The 19,031-nt window shown below is 42.4% G+C and overlaps 2 protein-coding genes across 2 annotated transcripts in view; one reads left to right on the top strand and one right to left on the bottom strand.

Annotated features, from left to right (window-relative positions):
- Positions 1-19,031, bottom strand: part of LOC117936390 (transcription factor IIIB 90 kDa subunit-like) — a 102,796-nt gene that overhangs the window by 60,411 nt on the left and 23,354 nt on the right. The window contains exons 6-12 of the mRNA XM_034859356.1: positions 16,615-16,687; positions 6,877-7,026; positions 4,886-4,979; positions 3,554-3,680; positions 3,176-3,215; positions 2,607-2,699; positions 1,623-1,931 (exon numbers count right to left, since the gene is read on the bottom strand). Of these exons, the coding sequence (XP_034715247.1) occupies positions 1,623-1,931; positions 2,607-2,699; positions 3,176-3,215; positions 3,554-3,680; positions 4,886-4,979; positions 6,877-7,026; positions 16,615-16,687 (886 nt within the window). The remainder of the gene's footprint in view (positions 1-1,622; positions 1,932-2,606; positions 2,700-3,175; positions 3,216-3,553; positions 3,681-4,885; positions 4,980-6,876; positions 7,027-16,614; positions 16,688-19,031) is intronic.
- On the top strand, positions 11,727-15,388 carry LOC117936395 (BTB/POZ domain-containing protein 6-B-like). The gene is made up of 4 exons (XM_034859370.1): positions 11,727-12,133; positions 12,814-12,904; positions 13,122-13,240; positions 13,768-15,388. Exons 1-4 carry the CDS (start codon positions 11,727-11,729, stop codon positions 14,798-14,800), a joined length of 1,650 nt encoding a protein of 549 aa, XP_034715261.1. The 3' UTR covers positions 14,801-15,388.

The raw sequence follows: 19,031 nt of genomic DNA, 5'->3' as shown, positions 1-19,031 counted from the left end.
CCCCCCCCCCCCCCCCCCCGCTCAGAGCCATAAAAACACAGGTTTCCTCATGGAGGCAGATGTAGCTGCATGGCACCATTACCTCACATCCATCACCGCCTCTGCACACCCAGATAGAGGCCGGGCAGAACATCCCACTCGCATAATTAGGTAATTATGGGCCACGCATGATGGATCCCTGTAGTTGCTTTATTTTTTGCAACTGTTAATAAGTCATATTGACAGAGGGTGTGATCACGCCTACGGTTTGTTTACCGCGGCGGAAAAGTTCAGCCTGTTCTTGCGTTTGGAGCTTTAGTCACCTGGCTGCACAACATTTGAACAATGGTCACAGAATAAGTCTGTTGAAATATTATTGTATAACTACAAAACAATAATTAATGTTACTACTAACAAGTATTGTATGTATCACAGGATGCACATGTCTTCTTCCTCTGTGTTGTATAGAGCTTAAAACACACACACACACCCGTTCCTGCTGTTTGTTTGATCAAAACATCAGTGATAAGCGGTTTTAGAAAAAACATTGAACTAAAGCATCAAAGAAGAAACTTTATCTTTGTAAAGGCTTGGAGCAGAGAGCCACAGAAAGGAAGAGGAAGAGAAAGTGTTTTTTGCAACGGGCTGACTAAGGAGACATGAAGAAAAGGCTGAATATAAGCAGTCACGCTGATGTGGCATCACAAGCAAAGTCCTAGTCGGGACCAACTTTAAACAGGTCATTTATCTGCTCTTCATCCTGCTCCTGCAACGGGACTGGCTGCAGTCAATCAAAATTAAACGTATAGCTGTTGTTAGGAATAGTTTTTATTCGCTGGACAACATTTTTGTGACAGGATCTTTTCATCAACCAGTCATGCTGTTCAGAGTTATTTTTCCTGTCTTGGTGCAATAATTTGCTTCACCTGAGTTTAAATGCCATTGTTCACTTCGGCACAAACAAGTGACAGACAACTTCTCCAGAGAGCCGTAGCTGAATGTGCTGCAGATAATCAAAACAACTTGCAGTATTTTGGCACAAATCCACCTCAAGAGTTGAGAAACTCTGCTACCTCGCCTCCTGAACGTCTCCCACACATTACTTATCTGTCTGCGGTGTACTAAAAAGGGTTACACATAATAAGGGATGACAAATTTCACACACAGCTCAGCCATTTTCATCCCGGAGCAGAGTTAATTTTGCCAATTAAACCTGAGAGAGCCTTCTTTAACTTGATTGTGGGTTATGATGAGGATACAGTAGGTACCAGACACAGCAAAGGATGAACGGTATCACCTCAGCATTCCCAATCAGGCCATCAGACCATAAAGATTTTAGAAAGACGTTTTCTAAATTAAGTATAATGCCTGAAATATTTGCAAAATGCAGAAGAAGTATAAAAAAGCACAAACAGATGACATTTAAGAAACAAATCTAAAAAACAGTGCCGAGAGAGAAGCTTAACGGAGATGACCAAGCCCCAAAAATCAGGACTCAAAACAAAGAAAGACAAAATCCGAGAAAAACTTTTAGTCTAGTTCATCTGAGTTTAGATAAAGTGATACCAAATGGGATTGTCCTGCCTAAAAATGAGGCCTCTGGTCTGAAAAAAACAATCTAGAAAAAGCCAGGCTGCACTCACCGTTCTCCTTCCCGTCTCCAAGGCACTTGCCGATGGACTCGGGGAGGCCGAGAGTGGCTGCTGTGGGCATCGGGCCCAGGATGGACGCCAGCGACGGGGCTTTTCGCTTCGGGACATCCTCCTCCTGGTCCTCCTCTTCCTCCTCTGGTCTCTTCCGCTCCAGTTTCAACAGGGCCTCCAGCGTCAGCTCGTCCAGGTCTTTGCCAAAGTGGTTGGCCACGGCCTGGAGCACTTCCTCCTCTTGCTCCTCACAGTCTGGGTCTGTCTTGGACGATGTGGAGAGGGTGTCCCCGCCGTCCTTATCCCCGTCTGGGAGAGGGACACGTACAGAGATACAGGTTTGAAAATGAATGTGGTGTTTAATGTATCCATTTAACCGTCCTGTTGTCCTTGGGTCAAATTTGACCCGTTAACAAAAAAATATGGGTTTCTTTGTAACCAAATGATCCAAAAAGGATGGCTTACGAATAAATATACACAAAAATAACATGTAAAATTATAAAATGTGAAAGTTCAATTGTAGAAAATATCCCATTTAGAACCACTGAAGTAAAACAAGATATTGATCAAAACAAATTCCCCACGTGCGGCATAGAAATGATGAATGATCCAGACAAAATAATTGGGATCATAATTTTGGTCCTCTCGTAGCCCTGGTGCCTAATTAAATATGTCCGGATCTGAAAGCGTCACAGCAGCTGGAAGAGCAACCGTCACATATTAACATGGCGGCGTGTGTTACCACGGTGATGTTTGGCGACCCACTCAACTTGAGTCAACAGCTGGGTGTGTTATGCTCCTTTTTTCATTTTAGTGCTTTTACTGACACATTAAATCTCATGTTACTCAATTATAGTTTTCAAAAAGACTAACAATGTGCAGGTGTTTAAACACGCCACAAAATTAAACAGTTTGACAGATAAGCTGAGAGACGCACTTCCTTTTCTTGCAGCTTGCTTCAACACACTCCTTCCTGCTAAGTACCTTCTTTAGCGTAGGCGGCGTAGACTCCTCTAAGTTTGGGTCGATTGTTCTGAAGCTCGGAGTCTATCTCATCCTGGAAGCCTTGAATTTCATCTGAAAAACAGAACCATTCCTGGATCAACGACATTACAGGAGACACTGAAAAGTAGGGAGTGAGATCCGGGAATGTTTGTCATGTCCCTCAAAAGAAATGGTACTTCTCCTGTGTACCAACTCGTAAGTACTTTTAACATGAAGTACAGTTAATTACATGTCGTGCTGAAACTCAATCATGTAAAAAAAAAGAGGGAGCTGTTTCCCCTCTATGTGCTCTATGTGCTCCATGTGCATTTTAGTTGCTTTTCTCGGTTTGACCACAGCCAACGCTGTAGTGCACTTAGTCAAGGTCAGCCAACTGGCAGAAACATCCACCACAACAGGAAAGTGTTACCAAACTCTGCCTTTGTCAGTGTAATGAATGGGAGTCCAACTAGCCTGAATATCTAAGAACTCATTTTTGTAAAAAGTTTTTAAAAGAAGAAAAAAAGCTAGTTTTCGGAGAGTCAAGGTTAAGGATATCGCATTCATACCTTCAACGTCATCCATGTTCTTCTTCAGCTCGATCTCCAGCTAGAGGGAGGGAGACAAAGGCGAGAAGTTGATTAAAAGAATAAAAGCTTCTTTCTTCCCAAACAGTGACTACAGGGTGAAACCATTACAGCGGCTCTCTGTTAGGTGTGTGGACGCAGAGAACGGGGATCCTTGACAGTTTTACTTTAGAGGTTAATACCCTTCATTAATTATTGGAGAAAGCCTGCAGGCTGCATGTAATAATCAAGAAAATATAAGATGTCATTTTAATATTACATAAGATGGACAAAAACATGGATGTGAACATGTATTTTTTTTTATGACATGACACATGCTAGCTCGTTTTTCCTGATAGCATGTGTTTTAAAAATACATACCTGATGGACTTTTTTCTTCCTCACTCCGGCTGTAAAGCAGGGCGGGTCACACTCTTGGTCCAGATCGGTCTTCAGGAACTCTTCGATGGTCAGCTGACTGGTGGGTGTGTCCTCAAACTCTGTCAGTCTAATGGAAGAGAGGTGGCAGGTTGACGACAGGCCAAATCAAATAAAAAACAAAAAGTGGTGGAGAAGTCCTGAATCTCAGAACTTAACAGAATAACCAGAAACATATTTACTTTAGTAAAAGTAGTAGTACCACAATGACATCCCTACTTAAGTAAAAAGTACCTGATTTTAAATTTACTTTAAGTATTAAAAGTAAAAGTACTTGCATAACAATTTCTTCTCTTAATGTCTTTATTTTGATGATTCAAAAAAAAGTATGGTCTGTGGCGTTTTAATTACATTAGTTTTAGGTTAATGTAACCGTGCTATCCATTGGTTGCCCAGTTTACATTCTGACTTACAGTTCTGGTTATCTATCGGTGATCTGCATCAAGCTCGACTTTGCGTTATTTCCCACAGGACAGTGAATGCTGCACGCATTTATCTAGCAAGAACACAGGCTTTGACAACAAGTCGGCTCCGTGGCTTCATAGCTGAGGAGGACCGGGATTGTTTTTAAGATAAATATACGGGTTGTGTGTTAACCCTATGTGAACTGATGCCTCACATATGACCAAGCAGAGTACAGGGAGCAGCAGCAATAACGGGAGCAGCCATAGCACCGGGAGTGGTACACGCTTGGCCAATAAACGCAGGTCTTGCCATGGCCATAGTGGGAATCGTAATATATGGAGCTGGACGGACTGCCGCCGGTGCAGGAGGTGCTTGAAGGCTTCCCTGCAGACTGGGGGGGGGGTTGATCCAAAAATGTCACGTTGTAGAAATGTAGTGTAGTAGAAATTATAATAAGATAATTGTTGCAAAATGTAACAAAGTAAAAGTCAATAGTATGTACTATTGATTCTACTTCAGTAAATATGTGAAAAATGTACTTAAGTACAGTAACCACCGATCCACCACGGCAAACAAATTAGAATGAAAGACAGAATTGGATCACTGGGGCAGATAATTTAGGACACCGGCCGTCCAAAAATAAAAAATACAGAAATAAATAAAATTAAATAATGAATCTTCTGCTTGCTTATGGACCATTAATAAACAAGACAACTCCAGAGTAAGAAAGCCTTCTTCCATACTCCGTACATAACTGTCAGAATGTTCTTGCTGAATTAGACTATCAAACATCATCCAATATCCAACAAGGGAGCTTTTAAATGAAAATAAATGTCCATGTCAAAAACATCAAAACCTTGTACCACCCACCTTTTTCTTAGCGTGCTCTCACACACTTTTACAACGCTGACAATTTCTTTGATAGTGCGGCAAAAGTCGTGCATACGAGCGGCAACGAGAAGGGCTGAAAACACAAAGAAAAAACACAATGTGACGGATTTAACAAGCAGGTTTAATGTCTGTTTATAACTATGCTATGCCAAAAATTAAATAAATGGTTTGAACTACAATAAAACACAAATGGGGAGGCCTGTACCACCCCACGTTGACAAATACTGCTTTATATGATCTAGCATGTAATGGGAGACGTTGTCCACTCACAGGTCATTACAGAGTAAGAGTGTTCCTATTGGCTGATGTAATGACGCGCGTGCACCTTCCTTCAGATGGTTAAAGCCCGATTCACTGCAGAAATCGTTGCTATTCCACCATTGCCAACAATTGCCAACACTGCAAAGCAACCCCAAAAAGAGGAAGACCGACTTCTCAAAGACAGTCTAAAAATAAACGCCACAAAAAGTGCCAATATGGGCAAAGCTTTTCAGACACTGAAAAGAAATGTTGCTAAAAGTTTAATTTGGCCTTTTCCAGAAAACTGGATACAGCTTTGAATATTATGTTTGGTTTATAGCCGCCTGTGTGAACACCTTGAAGACTGCAGGACAGGAGCACCCCAGCCCGCGGAGCCATCAGTACACCCCCACACAAGAACACAGTTTTCAAAAAGAGTAACACTAATGTTATGCAATGAATCGCAGTGCAAGCCTTGAAGGGGATCAGTTATATAACAGTCATTAGAGTTGCCTCACTCAAGAGCCTGTTAAAAGATAGATGCATGCTTCTACTTCTACATGCAAACTTCTAACAGCCTTTAGGACTCAAGTGATGGTGTTTAGCTCTGCTGACGACTCCCTCAAACATGTTACTTCCGTTACCTTGAATCAACGTAACTTCAAAGTTGCTTTTCCTTTCTTAATGCAGAGTTAACAATTACTTTACATCCAGGACTCGTTTGTCCTTGAAGTTTTATGCAGCTACGCGTTGCTGGTTCATCAACAGCTATATTTGCATCATGTTTGGAAGAAACCTTTCCTTCTTCCATCCAACTGTACCCTTATCAATGATTTATAAGAAATTAATTATTCAGGAAAGGCAGTAGAGGAACAGAGAAAGACAAAAATTTAAACCGTGCTTGTAAAGAGGAAGTAAGCCTGTGATTTGATTTCAGGATGTCTTAGCTGGTAATGCATCAAAGGCGAGTGGATTCAGGTTGACACCAGCAGAGAGACAGCATAGGGAGGAGAAGCTTTAGGTCAGCCGTTTTACATAAACTCACAATGGCGGCAGGGAACAGCCAACACTTGACCAGCTGTGGTAAGTGTAGGCAGGTGCTGGCAGGTTGGCCTCGCCTACTCCTCTTTGGCAGATAGCCAACAACCAGTTAAAAGGCCCGATGCCTGATGGGCCTTATGCCCACGCAGCAAGGGGCAGAAACTCAGTGCCACACCGTCCCTGATAAGTTCTACATGGACTTTTTCATTATCATTATCTACACACAGTAAAAACTACTTTTAGAGGTGAAGTGAATGTAAATAGCCAATCTTTCACTTCCAATCCTGCAGCCAACATGCAAGCTTGGTGGGATATTAATCGTTTTCCATAAATGTATGCTGCGATTCATGCAGTTTAAAGGGCACACAAACAACTTCTTGTTGATCCCCCCCCATCATGGAATCCACTTATGTCGTTTTCTGTTAGAGAACTGTGAAGTTGTTGTATATAAAGTCAGAATGGGAAGTGTCGGGCAGAGTTTAAAACGCCGATGGCCCCTGAGTATCTGAGGCGGAAGTATCCTAAGGGCAGCTTTGTCTTAGATTCCAACAGAGCACAGAGCGTTAATCACTTTTCTCTCCTCCGATTTTATTCAGAGACTGAAACCAAGAATCCTCTAATGACAGGAGCCCCCGGGCCGCTGCCAGCAAACCCTCCATCCATCTTTGGCCACCTCGTGTCAGGGTTACCTGCTCCACAGAGTCCCGACGGCCTTCGTCCCGTGTGCATCCAGTCCCTCTTCATCCTCTGCACCAGCCTCAAGGCTGTCATGGACACGTCGTGGTTCTTCTCCCCAAATTCTAGCAGCTGGGCGAAGCGGGGAATGTACAGGCACGGGTCTGGTGGAGACAGGAATGTTTATTAAAATGTTGTCAATGAGAAAGGAAAGTTTTGCGAAAAAAAATTGTTAAAAGGGTTATTACTCTTTAAGTGTATGTTCAGATTTACCCCTTCAGAATCTCGAGCACATAGTCCTTTAGGTAACCCTCCTTTTGGGGGTTGGGTTTTAGACCTTTTTTTCTTTTCCTTAAAATGGCAAGATATCTAATAAAGCTAATCAAACGATACTGGCTGGAAAGAATAATAAGTGATGTTTGTTTGAACAGATCTGCAGAAGAAGATTTTAGAAGATTTCTTGCAAAACTGCAAGATGTGGCAAATGAGCTTTTTTTTAAACCCATTGTAATATAGAAACATTGACTTTATGATCCACCTGAGGGGAAGTTTGACTTTGGCTTTTTCTAAGTACAGCAAAAGGCACATACAATGCACATAACAACGCACCATTAAAAACACAAAACATAAATACACAACAGTGACAAAGATCCAGATGCAGGAAATACATTTTACATTGACAAATTTCTGGATTCTGCAACCTTGTCAGAGGGTTTTATTATTATGGTTGTTTATTTATTTATTTGATTAGGACAATGCACATTAATCGAACTTTCTGTAAATGCGCCAGAGTTAGCCAGTCGGCTAATTTTCAGTTGTAGTCCTAGTTACCCAGCATGCATGTCTTTATGGTGGGAAGAAACCGGAGCACCTGGAGGAAACCCACGCAGACATGGGGAGAACATGCAAAGTCTACACAGAAAGGCCCAGAACGACCTGGATTCGAACCCAGAACCTTCTTGCTGTGAGGCAGAAGTGCTAACCTAATGACCCTGTATAAGTGTATTCACTATATAGTGCCTTCATAAAATATAAAAAGAAATAATAGTGTGCATGGTACATACATGTTAAGTTCAACTGAGTGTGATAAAACAAGTAGTTAATGATTTATAGTCATTTTACTTTAGGGGATACTATTGAGTACATTATACAGGGAGAGAGAATGAACGAGTGATGACAACTGCAGCACACAACACGCTTTCTGGGACTAAATCCTCACGTTCAGCTTTTTTTTCACGTGTGATCAGCTGGAGAGGATAAATCCTGGCATGCTTAGGTTTCAGGGACTGATATCAGACTCTGCTGCCCGATCTATCTCAGGATGGCACTTTAACCAAAACTCCAATAACCAGGCTACTTGTGTGTTCATGTGACTTTTGTTTACACGCCCTGGTTTGTGTCTAAGCAGTAAACAAACCAAAAGCCGAATTGCAACAGAGTTCTATTTTTCCACTCTGGTTCAAACCAAAGAAAAGGCAGTTTGTCTACTTGTGATTTATACAGATTAAAAAAAAACGTACTGGCACCTGTGAGCTTCCCAGTAAAACCAGTATCCTACTGCTGGCTACTAATTAGCTCCACTGGAGAACTTGAAGATTAGCGTTTAGCTCTAGTTCACCTTGAAGCAACCCGTTTCTCATTCAGTGTCTCTGTCCAGATTTCCACAGCTGGCGAAAGGATTCGAATGGGCAACCTTCCAATCCCAAGCCTCTTGCTCCTCGAATGTCTGAGAAACTTGCAGTGTATCATATCGTAACTTTTATGGAAATACTACAGCTGAAGAGAAGAAAGCTATCAAAACCACCTGCTTTTGCCATGAAACTGCCAAGCAGCTGGCCAATTTGACGTTTTGATGTATTCTAAAAATGTATTTTACAACGCTTAGAAACCTTTTTTAATAGTCAAATTAGAAAGAGTCGTCTTCCTGCTGTAGCCAGGAGAAAAAAAGTAGAGTTTCATGCCCCAGCAATGACAACAGAGTCAAATAGCTTTGAAGTCAGTGGCTGCATTTAAAGAGCAGTCCAGTGGAAAGCTGGTAGAGCCAGCTGGTAATAAGATCCAGACTGATCTGATCCCCCCCCCCCCCCCCATGCACCATGTAATGATACGTGTGCAGAGCTCGCCATCACTGCTCCAAGTTTTACTGAAGAGTGTATGAATGTGAGGCAAGCCAAGATCCCCATAGAAAAAAAAATAGGCTGTTTAAGGAAAAGAAAAATCCACCTCCAATCCTCTTTCACTGTCAAATATAATCAATCTGTGATGCTCAAAGAGCCCAGGAGTCATTCTGGGATGGAGGGCTGTAGTGTACTCTTTCGTGTGGCCAGTTTCCCCTCAACCTGCCTTTCCTACTTCTACTTCTGTTCCCCACATTCCCCAAAATTACATTGACCACCCCCAGAGAAGGGCCGTGAACTTGCTCCTTTCAATCAAATGTGGGAGCAGGGATGTGTGTATAGCATTTAAAGGGTTATCATTCAGCTGTGGGGAAGCTACGCTCGTCTCTCAAAAGCTCCAAAAACGGACACGAAGCTACGTCTACTTTTTTTTGGGGTACTGTAGGTGAAGAACTTGGTCTAAGAGTTTCCTTTTCCTCTGATGGAGTTTGGTAAAAGTGTGTGCTGTCTAAGACCAGAAGCAGTACAACCACACAGACACATTGATGGATTCCAAACTCCACCAACGACATTTGAAATATTTCTTTGGTAGGTTATCCACATAAACAACAAAGATAAAACCATCAAAGACTTCTGGGTACAACTAAAGTCTTTTAAATCTAGGCTTAACACCTTTGGTCACCAGCACCTTTCACAAGGTCATTTAAAGAAGTTAGATTTTTATCCATCTGCGCTAAAGCTATTGTGTTTTTACTCATTTTTATGTGTTCTGTTTTCAGAAATTGTGTTATTTTCTGTTGTATTGGTTTTGAATGTTTGTGTTTTTTATGCTAATGTAAAGCATAAATCAGATTTGTCTGAAATGTGCTACATAAATAAACATGCCTGAGGTTTCACATAGTGGTGAGAAATGTATTGATTTTGGAATTCATAAAATGTGTTTGCCTTGTAGCATTCCCAAAAAGGATAAAGAATCATTCTTATTTATTCTTACCACTATTCATGGGTGTATTGCAGCACTATTTTTTTTCCTATTCTTTTTTTTTGTATGTGTTATTGAGGTGATGACCACCAAGGTGCTTCTGTAAAACCGTTCTCCACCTCAGGAGGGGGAGGCGGGGAATCAGGATCTTGATTTGTCTCACCTGTGAAGTGGATGGATTATCTCGGCAAGGGAGAAGTGCTCACTAAAACAGATTTAGACAGATTTGTGAAGATAAGCCTTTTCTGCAAAAACAAAAGTGTTGCGGTTATCATTTTGTTCAGTATAGTTTGGATTTTGGCAGTTACACAAAGTTGTGTCATCTTTTGACATCTTATAAAAATGTGTCACAACCTTGTCAACGCTATATTTAATGCCATGTTCTGTTATTTTGAACGCAACCATGAGATTGATTAACTTGCATCTATTCCTACATGACACCTACAGGCCCAAAGAGTTAAGTGAGGATTTTTTGTACTTTTTTATGTTCATGCCTGTACCAAGTGTGTTTCATTTAAACTGCATTGTTTGTCGGTCTTTATCAATATATTGAGAGCCTACTTTTACTTCTCCTCTACATGTATTGTACTTTTTACTCCACTACATTTGTCTGACATCTTTAGTTACTCTATAAAATAAGATTTTGGCACACAAAAGGTTTGGTTTTAAAACTCTACTGCCCAAAGTTTATACATTTGCAGCTGAAACAATAATGGAAATCAGAAGTAGTTGCAGTTTTATACAAAATTGTTCCAAATGAGCTCCACTTTAACCAACCACAACAATAAAATCCCACTTTTACATCAACACAAAGTAATAACAATGACATAGCATAAGAGGACTTTTTGCATTAAGTACTTTTATTACTTTAAGTACAATTTCCTGATTTAACTTCATTAATGCAACCTTTGCGCTTATAGTGAAGCTGATATTTCTAAACTGTAGGCCTAGTAGCCAACTACTAGTTTTAATCGAGTAAAAGAGTGCTTCTTCCAACACGTTTTTTCACGTTTCTGGGTTATTTCTTCTCATTACTGTGCTGTAGCGGAGGGTCATATTTAACAGACTTTTTTGTATTTTTATTTTATCTTTCCACCGGGTCGAGGCGGAGCGGTTGAGCCGGTGACGCAGTCTGCGGAGCTGCCGGGGGAGGCGCTTCGGCTCCCATAACGTCACCACCGTGCCGGAATCTGATTGGTCCTCAGCGAGCCCTGGGCGTCCGAGTAGATCACGACAGGGGGGGGGGAAAGCAGAAAAATGGAGCAGACCTTAAAAACTCCCGACAAATGACTATTTACCTCGGATGCAAACGGCAGCAACGGATCACCGTGGCTGTCTTCGTGTAGGTCGACAGTCGGTTCAAAAGAAAGAGGGAGAAAAATCGGTCAGGATTAACGCAGAGGCGGGTGGGAAAATAGGAAGGACTTAATAGCTGCGACTAACCGGATTACCCAGTCGCTGAAAAAAGGGAAAACAAGCGACGCTTCGTGGACATTTCTCCGTCCAGAGAGGATGAGGTGACCGCCAGGAAACGGAGAAAAAGTGCTTGTGGTCGAAGTTGGAAGCGGAGGAGGAAACTCACTCCTCCGGGCCCGAACGGATATTTAGATGTTGTTGTGTAAACTTCGCTGTCGATGCCGTTTTAAAGCGGTGTTGTAGGAGCCGAATTGCACCCAGAAAACGTTGAATTCTACGCCGAGAAAGCACCCCAGCAGTGATTCAGTTCACCGGATATTAACACGGAGAAGATTCTCTGCTTGTGCTGATGCCAACGGCAGACTGCAGGTTGCTCCATCATGGCCGGATCATGAGGTGTTTGACTTATCTGCTCCTACTTCCAGAAACGCTGAAAAAGTCTAAGAAGGTCGGCAAGCTCCCGGGCAGGCTGCCGGTATGTTATGAGATCCTGACCCTGTCCCTGACGAGCAAGAAGAAGCAGCAGCAGGAGAAAGAGGAGGAGGAGAAGATGGCTGCGGAGTTGTACCCCGCCGCTAACACCAACAACCCCAACCTGTCCAACGGCACGACGGTAGCGGACACCGAGAAGCCCAAGGAGGTCCATGTGAGCCCGGCAAGCAGCGCGGCGACCACACCGACCACCCAGCAGAACATCAACAACAACAACGTCGACCCGCCGAGCTGGCAGAGCAGCCACCCCACTCTGAGAGAGAGGTAACTCCTGAATACACTGGACCGCATCATCGGGCACAAACTCAAGGAAATAGCAGACGTATGCGCGCAAAATCTTTAAAAGTCCCTGCAACGATATGTCAGGAAATATGGATCACTATAAAGTGCATTAAGATCATCATGAAGTAACGGCAGGCCACTCTAACACACGGCGTAATTATGATAGTAATAAAAGTGCAGTAAGGTCACTGTACTCTCGCCAGCCCTAATTGCAAAGTGGTGTTATATTTTTAACTACTCCTGCAGCATTACTTTTTTACAGTCCCCTTAACGTTTCAATTTGCATACGAACATTTATTTCATGTTCTATGCCTTACTGTACTGAGCTGTAATAACGAGTCGATTCATATGCATTCAATGTGGTCAATAGATTAGTCATTTAGGGACGTATATATATATTCTGGTTTATCATGGTAAATTGAGTATCTTTGGGTTTTAGACAGTTGATTGGAGCAAAAAAAATTCAAAATGTCAATAGGCACTGAAAACAATAGATAAATTGACAATTAAGTCATCTCTAGTCCCAGGCCTACTTTAGTTGCTCTATATCCTCCCCAAACCTATGAAAATAACCAGTGTCTCTAGGCAAAAAGAATGTGGGAGGATTTTATATTCCTCAATCCTTGATTGTGGCTTATTCATGCAACCTGCTCTGCTTTTAGGAATGCCTTGATGTTTAACAATGAGCTGATGGCTGATGTCCACTTCATTGTTGGCCCTTTGGGGGAATCACAGAAGGTTCCAGCACACAAGGTAAAGACATTTTACATGTTGTGATTTATGAAACAATAGAAAGCCTAAAGATCTAAATGGAGTGATGTCAGATATTCGTTAAATGTATCTAGAGAAGTAATGTATGTCTGCAAAAAAAAAGCCATTCCTGGTCCTTTATTGAACTTGAGAGTGATTGTGGTTGCATGTGTGTCTGACGCATCTGTCTGACGCATCTGTCTGCCCCCCCCCCCCCCAGTATGTGCTGGCTGTGGGAAGCTCCGTCTTCTGTGCCATGTTTTATGGCGATCTGGCGGAGGAGGAGTCCGAGATCCATATTCCAGATGTGGAACCTGCTGCTTTTCTAATTCTGCTGAAGTAAGCCACTCACTATCCCTCGCACAGCCAACCAGACGGAGAGATGACAAGCGCAGTCAGTGTCACTTCAAAGCATATTATTACTCGTCCAAAGCTAAGCAGAGGCGAATGTCAAAATGCTGGGAGCGCCTGAGAGCAGGGACGACAGCAGCACAGTGCTCTGTAATTGCTGCCTTTCTCAGGGCTCTCTTCCCTCATGCACAGCCTGACAATTTTCTTTGAGGGAAATATACACAGAATAGTAGTTATAAATATCCTGCCTTTGTTCCTCATTCGGTAGCATTGGCTAAGCCAGCACCATAAAACTGTTCCATGTTAGGCTGAAAGGGGTAGGATGTTTTAAGTCATCATACAATCCTCTTTGGGACAAAATAGAATTATTAGGTTTTTTGGGGAAATTATACTAGAAACAAGAGGAAATTGGCACTTCCTTCCTGTTATTAATGTAATATTAAATAAATAGTTGTATCTAGCAATTAAACTTCTGCTCATGCAGAGTGATTAAAAAGTAATTTTCTTTCTCCCAGGTACATGTACAGCGATGAGGTCGACCTGGAAGCAGACACGGTGCTGGCCACCCTGTATGCTGCCAAGAAGTACATCGTTCCTGCACTGGCCAAGGCCTGCGTCACCTTCCTGGAAACAAGCCTGGAGGCCAAGAACGCCTGTGTGCTGCTCTCCCAGAGCCGCCTGTTCGAGGAGCCCGAGCTGACGCAGCGCTGCTGGGAGGTGATCGACGCCCAGGCCGAGCTGGCGCTAGGCTCCGAGGGCTTCTGTGAGATCGACCTGCAGACTTTGGAGATCATCCTGCGAAGGGAGACGCTCAACACCAAGGAGGTGGTGGTGTTTGATGCCGTTATGAACTGGGCCACAGCGGAGTGCAAAAGACAGGGCCTTGGGCCCACCACCCGCAACAAAAGAGCTGTGCTTGGCAAGGCGCTGTTTTTAGTGCGCATCCCGTCCATGAGCCTGGAGGAGTTTGCTGACGGGGCGGCGCAATGTGATATCCTGACACTGGAGGAGACGCACAATGTGTTCCTGTGGTACACTGCGGCTAAAAAGCCTGATCTGGAATTCCCTCTGACTGCGCGGCAGGGTTTAGTGCCTCAGAGGTGCCACCGCTTTCAGTCCTCGGCCTACCGGAGCAACCAGTGGCGCTACCGCGGCCGCTGTGACAGCATTCAGTTTGCGGTGGACAAGAGGATCTTTATCGCCGGTCTTGGGCTGTACGGGTCGAGCGGCAGCAAGGCAGAGTACACCGTCAAAATTGAACTTAAGAGACAAGGGGTGATCCTGGCGCAGAACCTGACAAAGTTTGTGTCGGATGGGTCGAGCAGTACGTTTCCGGTGCGGTTCGAGCACCCTGTTCAGGTGGAGCAGGACGCGTTTTACACGGTGAGCGCCGTGCTGGATGGGAACGAACTGAGCTATTTTGGCCAGGAGGGCATGACGGAGGTGCAGTGTGGGAAGGTGACATTTCAGTTCCAGTGCTCCTCCGACAGCACCAACGGGACTGGAGTACAGGGAGGACAGATCCCGGAGCTTGTGTTCTATGCATAAGCCGCTGTGGACTGCTAATGGATACCTAGCTTTATCCTAATGTAGCATTGATGACACTTGACTAATGTCACATTAAATGGCCTGGTTAGTTCTTTGAAAGACTATTTCGAAAGTCAAGGAGCGGTTATATTTTATTTAATTTAATGTTATTTTTTTTTTAATTTAAATACTGGGTTAACGTTTTTTGCTCTGTCGCCTGTGTTCAAGGGCTGCGGCTGCTGTAGAAACAACATTAATAGAGTCATTTGTGGTTATGTAATCAATCTCAGCTCCACAACTGAAACAAGTAGGGACCGCTTCAAATTGTGTCATTGCAAGTCTATATACAATGTTATTGCTATAGTCTAAGTAGCAATGTTACACAAGGAGCAATCTTTATGTATTGTTATGATTCTAAATGCAAAAAAAGTAGAAATCTTGTCAGAAACAGTTGTTTTGCACTTGAGAACGGCCTCATAAACATTGTGTCTTTTGTAAAATACAATTTAATTTGTCAACAGCTTGACGCTGTTAAAGATGACCAGATGTATTCTGTACAAGAATGCTTATACACCTGATAACATAAAGGTTCTAATGTGATTGAAGTTACAGATGTCACATCATTTTGGGAAAGGGAGTGGGGGATTTGAGGGACTGCAGTGCCCTCCAGTTACTGCAGGGTGAACTACACCTGGGTTTTTATGAGTACGTGGAGTTTTTTGGAGCTACGGATGGATTACCTGCTAGGCCTCCAGTACAGGGGCCCAAGGAGTCATGGGGGCTCCTGAGCAAGAGCATTTTTTTCTAAAGGGTAACTTTGTTTTTTTCAGCCTGGACCCCATTTTCCCTTGTTTTTATGTCTGAGTTACTGGTCCAATATTAGGTGAGATCGCTGTAGTCCGCAGCAGAAAAACAAGCTAGTTATTGGGCAATTTGCGCACCTTCAATTTATGTCCACAAAAGTGGTTGTTTTGCCACTGACAGGCACAGATTAATATTCAAAGTGTCTGACAACATTATGGGAAAAAACTGCCATTGAACATTTGCCCTTACATTGCAGGCTGTTTAACGGCTGAAAATACTGGACTAATTTTGAAGATTGTTGTTCCCATCTGTCATACAAAGACACACACGCACACATGCAAAAGTAGCGTTGCTTTTTTTTGGCGCTTTTAACCCCATTTATTGGTATCTGCTAATTAAGATTAGATCTATCCATCATTTTTGTTTATCGACACAATAAGGTGCAGTTATCCTCCAGAAACTTACATTAAAATTATTAACTTATCTCTGCCTGCAGAGCTTTACAGGTTCCTATAATATTTAGCACAGTATGAGGGGATAGTATTTTGTATAATATCTGTGGAGAGACAAGTGTGTGTGAATCTGCTGTGGCAGGAAGACTTGCATAACAGTCTCTTTTCATCACCATGACATTCAAGTCCCCTAAACATTATGGAAGTGGAAAAATAATCCCTGGAGGAAGTCATTTATCAAGCAAATATGCCTAGCGTTCTCTGGTTCCAGCATCATAAACCTGAAGATTCCCAGGTTTCTTTTTCTTTGTTTTAAGTTATGTCATTGTAAATTCAATACTTCTGAGTTTTTGGACATTTAAAGAGGTCACTTTTTTAACTCTGGGGAAACTGTGGCAATGTGTTTCCACTATTTATGACATAATATATAGACCAAATGCCATATTTTGAACAATTACGTCTCTACATAATACATCTGCCAAATGGGGCTTGACAATAGTGGCCACAATTTAAAACAAGCTTAACACAAGTGTTAAAGTGACTCCAGTAGAACAAGGTGAAGAAAAGTGAAGTGTGTACCTATAGCCGGGGCGTTGATGCAGAGCTCTCTGGACAGAACAAGGAAGGTTTTTCCCAGTACGTAGACATTCACCTGCGGAGGACAGCAATGGTTTCTAAACAGTGATAAGCAGCAAAAATCAAAACACTGAGCATCAGTCTGAAATTAAGACTTAACAAGATGTTGGATGGGACTGTGTGCGTTGAGGGAGAAAACAGACTTTTAGAATATGAATTAAGGCCGTTGTGTCAGCATCAGGTTAAGTGTTCTGGTTACATAACTGACCTGATGGTTGCAGAATGTTTCACTTCAATGTGTGTGATTAAAAGCTAAGCTGTGGGCCATTTGAAAAAATGATTTTCCCCTAAAACAGTCTCCTAAAATTGCAGCTCTATTCATTTCTACTGAAAATATCTGTATGCCTTTTAGATCAATTTCCTGGATCTAAATTACAGATCTGACCGGTTTGTCTGGATAGTATTGGCTCTCTCTCTGATATGTCTTTCAACCTTTTGAATCAGAAACGGTCAACATTTTAAAGCAGTTACCAGTAGTTTTTGGTGATTTTTACTTTGGCGGGTTGAAGTGGAGGGCGTGACCGATTTATTTACTTTAGTCACCTAAAGGGGGACCTTTCACAGACATCTGTACCGACAAGTGCTTCTTCAAATACAACAGCACAGCAACAGCAAAGGGACGGTTATTTTGAGGTTATAACTTTGAGGTGAAAAAAAAAAAAAGACATCTCAGAAACAACTGAATAATGGGACAACTACTGGCTAAATGACACTAAAGATATCACAAGAAGTTATCTCAAGATCTCTTTTGCGTAGGTGAAGGTAACATTTCAGCTTCCATAACTGCTTGCAAGGACGCAATGCTAAGTACTGACAAGAATCTGTTAAGTACCAAAAGTTAACACACAATTCTTTGTATTTAAACCGTTATTCTGTGATTTTATTCTTTACTTCGCCAACTTTAGAGCGGAAATGATGAGTCGATTAACCGCGCAGCCTTTGGATGGCTCCAGCTGATCAAATGGGAGGTTTTGCTGCTTTTCTATCCGTTATGTGGTGGTAATCTGACTAGTTTTGGGCTTTGGACTGTCCGTCGGATAAAACATGGAATTTAAAGATGCTGCAGTGGGCTCTGGGAAATTATTTAAAAACATTATCAATTGAGCAATAAAATAACCAAGCGCAACCCTTGCTAATTTTGTAATTTATTTTGGAAGTTCTTGGTAAGATTCCAACTATCCTGATTGTAAAGTAGGTAACAAAACCCCACAGTCCTCGGGACTAAACCTCGCTGGAACTAAAATCAGGCCTCAGCAGTCGAGTTTAACAAATCAAGAGGGGATCATCCCAAGTGAAGTCATTGTTTGTTTGAATTTTTGTTTCTTTGCGTTACATTCCCTCCACGGCAGCTCAGCAAAGAAACACTATATAGGTTTACACATCTAGAAAAGTTTATTCCAAAAGGTGTGCGAGTGTTTCATTTAGATCAGGGCTTCTACAGGTTAACACAGTTAATTATTTTTATTACCAAATAGAACTACAACTGCAAGCAGTTCTAACTGGGGTCCAAGCCTCCTGGCACGATTCCAGAGGCAACGCAAAAGTCAGGAAATTTCACAAAGTGTGAACAGTAAAGTCTGTGGCTATTGGCAATGGCGATTTTCTCATTCACTGAATAAAAGGTCAACACGCTTCTACCTCAATCATAGCGCACCCTAAAGGCCGATCATCACCAGATCTGGCATAGAGCCTTAAGATTGGCATGTCATAATGCAGCAGAGAGAGTAGAGATGTTGCAGATTTCCCATCAAAATGCACTGAGTTACTTGCCAAAACGCATATATGTTCATTATAGCGCCACCCTAGAGGCCAATCTTCACCAAATTTGGTAAAGCGCCTCGGAGGGGGACGTCGAAAAACACCAAGTTTTGCTCAAATACCTAATAATTTGGCTAAGATTATTGCAATTATGCTAAAGTTCGTGTTTTGCGGCTAGCTAAAGAATTAGTTTGGTAGTGGAATGCGTAAGTATAACGTAGCAAAATTATTTATGATAACTTGTGGTCAGGTCCATCTGTAGATGCTACGATGCAAGGATCTGGACCAGTCTTGAAAAACGGCAACCCCCCACCATGTACGGTTTAGGCTGTAGTATGAGTTTCAGCCAGAGACGAATAAGAAACCTTAAGAAAGCAACAGGGTTCCATCTGGGAATTGCTGCCTTGTAAACGCGGTTCCCTGCCCCCAAGGGTTGGACCCCTAATTAAATATAATACCCGTTTTAAAATACTAGCACATGTAACATGGAAAACCAATTGGGACGATGTGGCCTACCATTTGTTGTAATTCAATCACATTTGTTCAGTACTTTCCAGCCTAGTACAACAATAATTCCTATGATGTGATTTATAAGATTGCCA

This window comes from Etheostoma cragini, chromosome 20, assembly GCF_013103735.1.
Source record: "Etheostoma cragini isolate CJK2018 chromosome 20, CSU_Ecrag_1.0, whole genome shotgun sequence".
Classification (NCBI taxonomy): Eukaryota; Metazoa; Chordata; class Actinopteri; order Perciformes; family Percidae; genus Etheostoma; species Etheostoma cragini.
This window is presented reverse-complemented; position numbering and strand designations above follow the sequence as displayed.

Coding starts and splice junctions, on each gene's coding strand:
- LOC117936395 (XM_034859370.1), top strand. CDS start 11,727: ATGCCAACGGCAGACTGCAGGTTGCTCCATCATGGCCGGATCATGAGG. Junction 12,134..12,813: donor CACCCCACTCTGAGAGAGAG/GTAACTCCTGAA, acceptor CTCTGCTTTTAG/GAATGCCTTGATGTTTAACA. Junction 13,241..13,767: donor GCTTTTCTAATTCTGCTGAA/GTAAGCCACTCA, acceptor TCTTTCTCCCAG/GTACATGTACAGCGATGAGG.